Source organism: Balearica regulorum, chromosome Z, assembly GCF_011004875.1.
Source record: "Balearica regulorum gibbericeps isolate bBalReg1 chromosome Z, bBalReg1.pri, whole genome shotgun sequence".
In the NCBI taxonomy this organism is placed as follows: Eukaryota; Metazoa; Chordata; class Aves; order Gruiformes; family Gruidae; genus Balearica; species Balearica regulorum.
The window spans coordinates 56,589,363-56,601,417 of NC_046220.1; the positions used below are offsets into that span (position 1 = coordinate 56,589,363).

Sequence of the window (12,055 nt, forward strand, 5' to 3'; positions counted from 1 at the left end):
ACGGAAGGATATTAACCAGGATTTAAAAGAGAAGAATTCTGCTTGTGCTCCATTTCTTTCTTTAACTCCTCAACATTTCTTCATTACAATTTTTAAGTGTCTTAAGGATTTTTGTAATTTATTTCCTTTTTTTTTTTTTTTTTTTGGTCCCTGTTGTAATACTTTCTACTTTTTTATCTCTTGTGTTTCAGTTGCGATCAAGCTCGGAGCTTGGCCAGGACATGCTGAATGACTGCCTTGCAATCCAGCCCCTCCAGCCAGCCCCATCACCACATGATGCTGCAAATAATACCATGGGGCACTCCCCAGGGCCTACTCACAATATTTACCCAGGTATAGAAAAAGACAGATAAACAGCCTGCTATATTATTGCTTATTTAAGATTAGGGATGATTTTGCAGAGTAGGATGTACTGTAAAATCCATATTTATCTCATGAGGATATAATCTGCAAAGTAATATAAAAAGAGAGATTTTGAACAGATTTTTACACTTTTTTTTTTGAAGAGAGGCAGGACAAATTGTATTTTATCCATGAAGAAACCTACTGCAACAAAGAGCAATATTTCTACTTTATAGGTATTTAACTTCTGCTAGCAATTCACTTCTACTATTCATTGTAGACATCTTGAATTCATTAAGCTTAATTTAAAATCAAAGTAGTATTTTTCCTTGTCCTTATTCAAGGATCATATATCAGTTTTCCAATAGATCTACAGTAATGAACTTAAATGCTGCATTATGAGGTCTCACATTATGATTATAAATATACCAATAAACACATTTATGCTATAAATGTAATAATCCTATTTTATTGTTTTAGTTAATTATCTGAGATTTTCATATTAAAATACCTAACTCTTTCATACCTGGCTAAATGTACAATTGTTGTTTACATTTAAGCTAAATTTGAAGCATTTGATAAGTTATGAATGATCATACATCTCAAAGCTCAAGACAATGATGGGCAGGATGTTTACATATTTTAATGCAGTAGCTGTAAAAACATCTGGTTTTAACTTTCAGGCAGAATGCATTACATCTTCTAGCAGTTCAGCTTTTAATTGAGAACCAGATGCAGGAAGTGAAAGAATTGGCTGGATGTTGTGGAGTACTGAAAAATGACATTATAAAAAAGTGGCCACATCAATAAGTGTTTTTTTACTGAGAGGCTTGTAAACCTATCAATTCAATGATATGTTTTTGTCAAGGTTGTTGTGAGCTACACACTAGTTGGTGATGATGTAGGTTTATATGACAAAAAACAGGAAATTTAAAGCTGCAATTGACTGTATCCTAAGTTATAAAATAGTTGGCATTACTTGTATGCTGTTAACTTTTAAATGCCTTAGTCTGAGTACAGGCTGAGTGTGGCACCTGTTACTTGAAAGCTAAAGGAAATTTCAGATGTTAAAGATCTGATTTTGGCCAGGGAACCTCTAGGAGCATGGTGTTGGTTACAGTTGCTTATTTTATATTGTGCTTTGAGAGGGAATCGGATAGTGAGGAATGTTGAGATTTTAAAAATTATTTACTGGCATTACCCACTGTAATGCATCCCTAGACAGGATAGAAGCCAGGTTGGTACAGTGTGTCAAGATGAGCTGAGACCATGTTTTCAGTCTATTGAGCACTCTGCTCTTTTACCAGTTTAGCTTCCAGACTACAATTAAGTGTCAAACTCCGGTTGCTGGGTCAATCCAAACCTAGGCTGACAGCAGCTTGAGCAAACTGCCGCCCCGTGACTCGTCAGGATCCTAAGCTGGGTAAAGCTATTGCCTCCAGCCAGCCCTTTGCTGCCAATTGTCTGCAATCGTAATGTCCCATAGACAGCTTCTGAGAGTGTGGCATTACTTTTTGTAACCTCATTCATGCCTTGCCTTTAAATACTTGGGTTTTACAGCACTACTAACTACAGACATTCTTTGATATAATAATTCACTTTGGTTTTTTCTTACTTGGCACTGCTTCCCATTGTGCAGCAATTTTGATAGTATTAATCAACATACTTTTATCAGCGTTAATTTCTCTGTAAGTAATAAACTGCTTTCCCTTACATGTATTTACGGCTATCTATAACTTGGGAAATTTTTCACAGTTTTATTCACTTGTGTTGTTTCACATTAATTAACTGAGGGTATTATGTCAGGTATAGATGAATCCACGTCACTTCATTTTGACAACCACCCAATGCAGTTGAAATGAATTGTTTCATTAGCTAATTGTCAGGGCTGCTACATAATAATATACTATGCCAATAAGTGAGGTAAGTCCAACAGAGGGGAAATTATTTTATTGAAATGGCAACATGAAAATTATTCCTGGCCCAAGGACGGAAAAGCAAAACATACGAAAGCTTAAGTATCCTGCCTTAGAGAAGCTACCCTTCAAACTTCTCTGAAAACAACATTTTTTTCTAAATAAAAAGAAAAACCTTGAGACTTTTCTGAAAAATAAAATATGTAACTTTTACTGGGAACTGTTAGAGACAGTATATTAGCTGCAATGTGTCTGTGCTACTTTTCAAGTAGAAAGAGGAACAGATTAATGCCATTAAATCAAACTTTCCTCACTTGAAGGTTACTTTTCCGATCGTTTATGCAAATTTAAAGCAAAGGTAGGTTTTCTCCTTTTGTAAGAGATCTACAGAATAAATGTTTGAAAGCAACTATTAGAAATATGTAAGAGATGACAAAAGTAGACATTTAGATGCTAGTCCATTTCTGCTTACCAAAGTACAATGCCTCTAAAGATCACCATTTCTTTGTACTGTTAAAGTACAGAATCTGCAAACACAGATATATTTAAATGAAATACAGCAATAATCTTTTTGATTATATATCTATTACTTAAAATTAAGACTGCATAAATGATTTTTATCTTATGGCCTTTGTTACTCCATAAAAGAAATCTGAACTGAGTATAATCTTATTAGTACAAAAAAATTATTTTTGCTCTACTGTTTGGTTAAAACTTGACTATTTCATGTTTAAGAAAAAAACAGAATGTGTAATTAATTTATAAATAGTTACTGAATATCACACTTTGCTCTCTTCCAGAACAAGCAAAGAATATTGCTAAAGCTTGTCAAGTGCATGATTTTCTTTGCAAGTTGGAAATTAAAACTTGCATCAGGAAAGTTACAGATGGTTTTGCAATTCTAAGTGTATTTTAAATAATGTCTTATGCTCCAGTATTGTGAACTTTGACCTAACTACTTTTATGCCTATGACTTAAGATGTGCTTTAATTAGGTAACACTTTTCCTTGTGTGGGTTTGTTGGGGTTTTTTTCCCCCAATGAAATAGTACTGAGCTAGGTGCTCTACACTTATAATAAGAAAGAATTAATTCCCAAAGGAGTTTATATCTAAGGTAATGTTAGGGCAGTAGCATAACCAACAATTAAGAGGATCTCTGTTGTCACATTTTTGGCTCAATTTAATTATGGCATACATATCCAGAACTCCTACCAAATGTGATATATTACCAGGTAGGACAACAATAACATTACAGGGGGCTGAAAAGTGTTAATATTATTATTTTACCTGTTTTAGGGAGGACACTTTATTTCCCTTCAGACTTGTCTTTTTATTCACCAGTTTTACTTCTGAGTTTATAATTTCCATTTGGAGACAGCTTCATGGATCTCCAAAAATTGGTGTAAAGCTTGGGTTCACATTGTGAAGAAGAGAACATTTACTCATGAATTGGTACAAACATTGTAAGCAACAAGGCAGCTGTGCCACTTGTAGTTCCTTTCTTCATGATGAAACAGAACTTCAGAAACTGCATTCCACTGAAAGAGAAGAATCTGTCTTGAAAGGCAGGGATGTGATGTAAAGATGCCATGGCAGGAACAACTTTAAATCCCAGTCCAGACCCCACTTTATTGCTTCAGGGATTTAATTATTTCTTAATCTCAGAAGCTACAGGGATTTCCAGGATGTCCAGCTTTCTCAACTAATAATCAGTCCAGCTGTCCATCATTGCAAGTATCCAGCAACAAGACTAGAAAATGTTTATCATGTTCAGATCAGAAAAGAGATCAAAGAATGTTCAAAAATTTTTCTTCTTTATATTATAGGCTGCTTTGGGAACCAACTGGGAGGCTTTTACCAAGCCCCATTTTTATCAGAGGCCTATAATTACCGATAAACTAACTCTATTTTATTCTGACTCAGCTGGTAATTCTTCAATAACATTCTTAATTTTCCTCTCCTGTTTTCTGAGCTGTGGAGTAGGGGAAAAGATTCTTAGTATATGGTGTGGTGTCTTAGGACAGTTTTTACATGTGGACGATCTTTACCACAAACCCACCTTATGTTGTAAGCATTTAGATTTCTAAATATTTGAGGTAAGGGATCTCAAAAAACAGAGATTGATTGGACAGGTCTCAAAATAACAAGACTGGATTACTGTACAAAGTGCTTTCCCAGACTTGTTTTCTTCTATCCAAATATCATGAGTGGGTGGACTTTAAACTCTCTGCTTTTCTAGGTGCCTCCAGTACTTGGATGCCTCCAGTATCTCTGATCTGCCTGCAGAACATAGAATCATAGAATGGTTTGGGTTGGAAGGGACCTCAAAGATTATCTAGTTCCAACCCCCCTGCCATGGGCAGGAGCACCCTCCACTAGACCATGTTGCCCAAAGCCTCATCTGAAGAAAGATATAGAGACCGTCAATGCAGATGGTCCATATGACAGACTCCCTTTGGAGACAGGCTTATTATCTTCATCATATGACTTTTTGACTTCTGCTCTACTTCTTAATGCATGATGGCTTATGAAGTTCCATACACAATACAGTCTTCAGATTTACAGATGAGCTGGGCAGGATCAAGGCAACACAGGCAGCATGTTTGACATTTGCTGGGCTAACCCCTTAAGGCTCAACACAGCACATGCCCACATATTCCTGGCCACAAAATCTGGTAGGGAAGTATGGGCTCCCTAGAGGAGGTGAGAGGGAAGAATATATGGAGGTGATGCTCCCAAGTGCAAAAAGCATTTCAGATTTTTCCTTCTGTGCACTAATAAATTGCTTGTTCACAACGACCATATAAATATTCCTTATAGAAGTGGAAGGTTAAAAACAGTAATTAAATGTGTTGCAAATGTATATATGTATGTAATTTTAATTGATTGAGCTACAAAATGAAACCTGCACACTGTCTTATTTTATATGGAAAGAATTCTCAGCCCTACTCCAAATTCATGCTGGCAGTGGTAAGAGGAGAGGTATTTCAGGGGCAGAAATAGATTGACAGAGTACTAATTTGACAGGAATAAATCCAAGGTAGTAAATTATACCATTGTTGGTAATTTGCAAAGGGGAGAGTGATTCTTCTGCATTTAAAAATTCTTCCATGGAATTACAGGTTTCTGGCTCCAATTAAAAAAAAAAAAAAATTATTCTAGGCTTTGGATTCTATAAGTTTTAAATGCTACTTTTCTGTCCTTTTTTTTTTTTTTTTTTGAAGGAACCTTATTGAGAATCCACTTTTTCTCTTCCAACCATCTAATTTGTTCCTATGCATTATGAGAATGCATGTGAATTTAGCTTCTCATAGAGAAGCCTTTGCAGAGATATTCTCATGGAAAATTCCTATGTGTTGATAAATTAGTTTGTGATGAGACTCCAGAAGTAAAAACATGGCTCCTCCCTCTCTGTGGCTGAAATTTTATGGGTGTAACCCAACCCGAGGTTCACATTCAGGACTAACAGGTCGTATCCATCTTGTAACTCATGGTGTAACGTGGGCTTTTTAAAGGACACAGAGGAACAGCATCAACAATTCTCCCTTTTTTTTGTTGTTTTTGGTTTTGTTACAGTTTTGTTTCAGAATATCTGAATCTTTTAAAAATTAATTTTTGTGTTAGTCTATTTTGTATTGATAGAGAACCCTTGTTGTAGGAAGCTTTTTTGTTAAGTCTGCATCTTTCTGTGTGGACCTACCTGGTGGTGGTATATTGGAGTCAGTGAGCATGCTGGTTACCATGATCATTTGTTCAATTTCATACCATTCAAATCAGGTGTTTAAAAGGATCAGGCACTGGAAAGACATTCCTTTGTGTTGATATTTCCTGCCAGCACTTTGAGCAAGCAACTCACATTTAACACCTAACCTCTAGAAAAGTGTGCCACACGCACAGCTCCCAAGAAAAAGTGGACAAGTTATCTAGCAGTTCCTTAAATAGTGTCCCAAGTTTTCTGTCAGTCTCTTAAGACTAGCTGTTCCAGGGAAATGATCTGCCACTGACAATATTTGTTGACTGACATAAGTCTGTAGAGTGCCAATGGCTGACAATGTTTCCCTTCAACTGGTATTTACAAGATTCAGGTAACAGCTTGGACAAATGCCATGTCTACATTAGGAAGTTTTAATAGTAGCATTTCCACTGGGAAGCAGCTGCCAGCATTGCAATTTCACTTCACTGAGTGCCCACAGAGGTGCTTTTGTCAGCACAGTACCTCTACGCAGCAAGAAGCTGCACTGACAAAAGATGTTTCACTGCCCACAGGTTTTATATGGTCTCCCACGCCATTATTTGTGTGCTGGTCTTGGAGGCTTCATTACAAGGCACTGTGGGAGCTGGGTATGCTCTTCTGTCATGCTGTGATCATTTAACATATCCTGCATACAGGAATATGTTTTTGCAGCTACTATGTGTGCTTTTTCTTCCTTAAATATTCTACTTGCCCCTCTATTCCCTGCCCACTAGTAAGTTAGCTCTATCTACCCTGTGTACCGTTTCTTCATCAGAAACAAAAGAAGTACAGAGAAATTGCTGGGAAACCTAGCCAAGAGGTACTACAATAGCAGATACTGCTATGATGGTGAATATTGCACTGGGCTTTAGGTTGCTATAGTTCAGAGAAAGGACAGATGGTTCCCCATGCCTGGCTGCAGATAACCTTTTCCCAGGGACAGATTCGCCAGGTCTTGGACAGTTCTGTGCTACCACTGCAGCCTGGACCAGCTAGAAATGTGCAAGCACAACTTAGAAAATACTTGCCTGAAATCCTTATCATGGTTGTGGCAGAGAACAGCTATTGACAGGGATGAACAACTCTTGCTGCCTTGTGCTGGAAATGCAGTCATAGTCCAGCCTTTCTACTCCTGATCAACCACAGCCTTGAAGAAATTTGTTTTAAACTCAGAGATCACAGTACTGGGACATTAAGTCATTGTATTTTCTTACACATGTTTTTTTCATGGAAAAAATGCAAGTTACCCCTTTATTGCAAGGAATAATTTAAATAGTCTCTTTTTTAATTTAGATAATCTGGGTTTTCCTTGGCAATGTACTGATATGTTAAATATTCTCTCTGATTATTCTGCCAAAATTTGCATTTGGTTGTTTTTCAGTATTTCCTTCTGCACTGCATGTAAGCATAACATAATAAATTCAAAAGGTCATTCCTTCGTTTTGCCCACTGCATTTGTCTTGATGCTATTCTGAGAGACAGGTATGGAGCGAGTGATTTTTGGGGTGCATGAGTAAAGTGAAAAAACAACAAAAGCTACTTTCCCCAGTCTTAGGGGGGGTTCTTCCTCAGCCCTTTCTTAGTGAGTTACTCTGCTGGCCAAGTGATGTCTCATCTCCCTGTGTGATCTGCAGCCTCTGCACCTCTCTTAAGTTTTAGGATGCCTTCTACTATCAGCTGTCTGTTGTCACTTGGGTTGTGTTTAGGAGGCTCTGGTCCATATAAGAATTAGCAAACAAGCAGTAGAGGCTAGTGCCGAGAGCAGCTGCAGGCGTTTGTGTTGGTCCTCCTGGCCACGTGGTAGGGCAGCCTCTGCTGCTCCAGCTTTGCCCACCAGTGTGGCTCATGCTGACTTTCCCTAAACTTTGACATTACCTCTGTAGCATCTACATTGGATGTTTTTATTCACAAGGTGGTTTCCTATCTGTCATCTTGCACTGTCTGTCATCTCCACCAGTTGAAAGATGTTCAGGACTGCTCTTTAATAAGGCTACAGTGTAATTAAACTTTTGAGCCTTTCCTTAACTGTGCCTTAGCCTGGTGAATATCTAGCGTGTCACAAAGGCTGGCTTGTGAGGATGGATAGAGGCTTTCCAGAAATAAGCTGAGGACTTGAGAGATGAGGTGGACTTTTCACCCATTTCATCTTCGGTAGCAACATTCAAAATTGTGACCTGTGAAATCATTTTCTTGAAGATGGATCTATGGTGGAGTTACTCTTAAAGTACTGTTTGTTCTGCTAGGACTGTGGCATCTATGCAGGTATTTTAGCCTGGAAAGATCTTTTACTGGTGATAATGCCCTTTGGGAAACTGGTTTAAATTCTAGGATTTTATCAATAAATTTGAATCATTAGCTCCAACATATTCACTAACATAATATAAGTTTTATAGGTAGAATTTTATTCTGTAAACTAGGCATAAACAATACTTTTTTTATGAAGAGACTGGAAGATATGACAACCAAACAGAGATCATTTTCATGTTGTAGACAGCCTATCTAATTTGTTCTCAGGGTTCATAAAATATTTAAGAGCATGTATTTGGCTGCCATTCAACATCAACTTAAACTGCGTGACACGGATGTCAGTAAAAATAATTGAATAATTGGATTTTCAGAGGGATTTGGTAATCAGTGTCTCACTTTCTTACTGCCTGATTTAAAGAACTTCTGAAAATGAGGATTTGGATTCAACTAATGAGGACATTTGGAGTGAGTCCTGTATTGCTTTTTGTTTAATCATCCAGAACCTTTCCTTATTTGGAATGTATACAAGAGCAACCTCAGAAAACTGTGAAACTGTTAATGCTAGTTTAAAATTTTTGTAGGCATTACTGGGGAATATGGGGGCAATAATAGCAATATTTGAGTTTTGGTTGACCTCTTCAAGAAATTTGGGATTTTTACAGCTGAGGGGAAAATATAGAAAGTATTTTACTCTTTATGAAACTGTGCTTTCTGTTCACTAGCTCTAAAAATACATAATTTAGGAAGCATTTGCCACCTCTTCTGCCACCTGTAGAAGATCTGCAGCCTTATTCAGACAAAATTCCTAAGACAAGGAGCACAGCTATGTCATGCCTGGTTTTATGAAAGTGTCATTTGGGAGCAAAGATTATTTAGTTATTTTTAATACTTTCTTTTTTTTTCCTTCAGACGGAAAACAACACTTGAGAAAAACCAGTTGGTTGCTAAGAATTGGCACTATAGCTTTAGGGAAGGTGTTACCCATTAGTATTTGGTCAGTTATCAATGCTATCACCTGCCTGATGAGAGTTATTTCTCTCCTTTTGCTTTCAGTGGCCGTGTTCCCCAGCACACAGACAAGTCGAAGTGGAACAGCAGCTGGGGCAGTGTCCCTGTCCCACCCTAGCAGCCATCCCTCCCCAGGATGTAACATACAGGGTAGTCCTCTCCATCCTCCCCTCCAGTTATCTCTTCTCTCAGCTGTGGACTCAGAGAGGTAAGACCAGCCCCTGCTTTTCCCAAGCTGAGCCTGGGGCAGGACTGCCTTCAGAGCTGCCAGGCTGGGTGGAAACTGAATTGTGGGTGTGCAGAAAGTTGCTGGTGGCAGCCCCTGGGTAATGATTGCTCTGGGTATGGCTTTGCCAGGGGAAGGACAGGTCAAAGGGACTCATCCCAGCCTGGGCAGGGAGGCTTTCTGTCTCCATTTCAGGGACTTCTGCCCATCCCCTCTTGATCTCCACCCATGGCCTGAGCAAGGAAAGTCATACTAGCTGGGAGGCTAAATGTTAGAAGAGCTCAGCCACAGAATGGAGGCCCTGAGTTTCATGTTTCTGTTTATTTGTGGTAGGAGAGTCATATTCTGTCAATATTCTCTCAATACTAAGTATTTCTGCAGGAACTTAGCTTTTTTTTCTCTTGGCATTTTATTAAGACTAATAGGTAATGAAAGCATGCTAAATTCACTGGTTTGAGAGTTTGATTTATAGTCAGGATTTATTTTATGCTAGCTAGGTGCAAACCCCTTGACCTTTGCTGTTTCCATGATTTTAGATATTTCACTGATGTGAAAGCAGATTGTTTGGAATTATTTTAATTTTCATGTTTAGACATTCCCTAAATTATTTTCAGCAATCTTTCTAATTATTTGTATAGTGTATGGTATTATAGATTTACATTTAGTTCATTGATCCAGAAGTTTATCAGATTGCAAGACTCAAGAGGTCTAAGCAAATAGATTTTCAGTGGAACAGTCAGAAAGATACACCATCACACAAAATACTGAATTCTCACTATAGTATATGGATACTTAAATGCTATTTTGTTAATCTCACTATTTTTCAGTGCTATAAATGATAAATTGCTGTATTTCATTAATGTTTTTCAAAGTGTTTAATTTCCTTGAGTGACAGAAATGCCAGTAATTTGGAGAGCACAAAGTGTCCAATTACAAACCTGAAAAGAACATTCACTAGATTTCAATTACTGATAAATGAGCATAATTTCTTTGGAGGAAAGCAGTATTCAGTCTGCCGTGTGTCAGGAAGATGGAAGAACATGATGTCTCAGGGAACTGACAACAGGTGAAAGTACTTTTTGATTTCAGACTGCATCTGCGAATTCAGCCAATTCTGGAGCCAGTGGAAGTAGTTGAGTTTTTTTGTACACCAGTCTGAGATTAAATTTGCTGTTTCATGGTCATTGGAGTTCATCTAGTGGTTCAGTCCTTCCTCCTCCCCTCCCTCCTGGCCACATGGTCCTGACCCTTTTCCCTTGCCTCTGTGCATCTCTGGGGCTGCCCACGCTTTTCTGAGCACGAGGTGACACACAAGGACAGATCAATAGTTATTACAGATATAAATTTCATGATGAAAGACAGTGATCTTCTCATTAGCCCATTTCTGAGGCAGTTACTGGTGTAGGATCATGGCAGACACATTTGGAGTATGACTTAACTCATTAAGTCCTTAAATGAATTACAGACCTCAGGATACTACAGTACTCTACAGAATAACAATATTAAAAGCCATTGTGATACACCCCTTTCTCATAAGTTAACAATATACACTCTCTCTAAAATGCTTTAAGTGCTAATTCCTGTATGTGGAGCTACTTTGAACTGAAGAAAAAGGTGCCAGTATCTTCCTTTAGATAGTAGGACAAATGGCAATTTAAATTCAGAAAAGAAAAAAAGAAGTATTACAGCAGCATTGGTTTTTATTACAGAAGATATAGTACAAATTAAGGGAAATGTTTAAAAGAAAAAACTAATGCAGAATCTGCACCTTGAGTCTAATACAGTCCACTCATCTAAGGGCCCTGTGAGTAGGCTGTCATTTACACCACTTCATGGGTGTGATGATAGCTGTGAAAACGTGAACAAACCAACACTTTAGTACACAAAGTGCCAGAGATAGTGTCTTTGAAAGGTGCAATTCACCCTGTTTATCCCAATCTCGTCACTGAGAGGGGGCTGCAGGATTTAGGGGTGCAAGCAGGAGATTTGTTCCCCCCCGTGCTGGGCAGCTCCTGATGCGCTGTGCGAGGCTGGGGTCATTCCAGCGGCAGGACTGGCCGACCAGCGCTCGCCCCTGCCACAGCCTGCATTTGTTGGGCTGCAGCCCATCCAAGCTGGCCTGGCTGCTCTGGCGACTCTGGGGGCAGTCATGTGCCCCTCGCATTTTGGACAGCAGACTCAGGTCTGTGAGTGACACAACCAGAAGGAAATAAGCACTTTCCTTATGTCTTCACGCACCGTGGAGTAGAGAAATTATTGGAGGGCTTCTTTTGCACCTTCCTCCACCGAGGTGATGGGAGGGAGAGTGTGGACCTGATTAAGCCTTATTAATGTGAGAAACTGAACCAAACATGGGACACATCTTACACTGCTTTCATTCTGGGTACACAGTGTACACAGAATGCAAGTTGGATAGAGAGTTTGGATCCAAGAAGCAACTTCATTTATCAAAGGAGAGAACATCCATAATGAAAATGCAGATTTAAATTTTATTTGTTCCAGCTCTTTGTTACTAAGTTTCAGTGCTCCCCTAATATGAAATATTGCAACCGTTCAATGAAGATACCAAATGGTAATGGTACT

The 12,055-nt window shown here is 38.5% G+C and overlaps 1 protein-coding gene across 2 annotated transcripts in view; it reads left to right on the plus strand.

The window, feature by feature from the left end:
- The window catches only part of GLIS3 (GLIS family zinc finger 3), a 188,432-nt gene that overhangs the window by 154,106 nt on the left and 22,271 nt on the right, over positions 1–12,055 (plus strand). For both annotated transcript variants that reach the window (XM_075741031.1, XM_075741030.1), the window contains exons 6-7: positions 192–333; positions 9,292–9,454. In XM_075741031.1, coding sequence (XP_075597146.1) covers positions 192–333; positions 9,292–9,454 — 305 coding nt within the window. The remainder of the gene's footprint in view (positions 1–191; positions 334–9,291; positions 9,455–12,055) is intronic.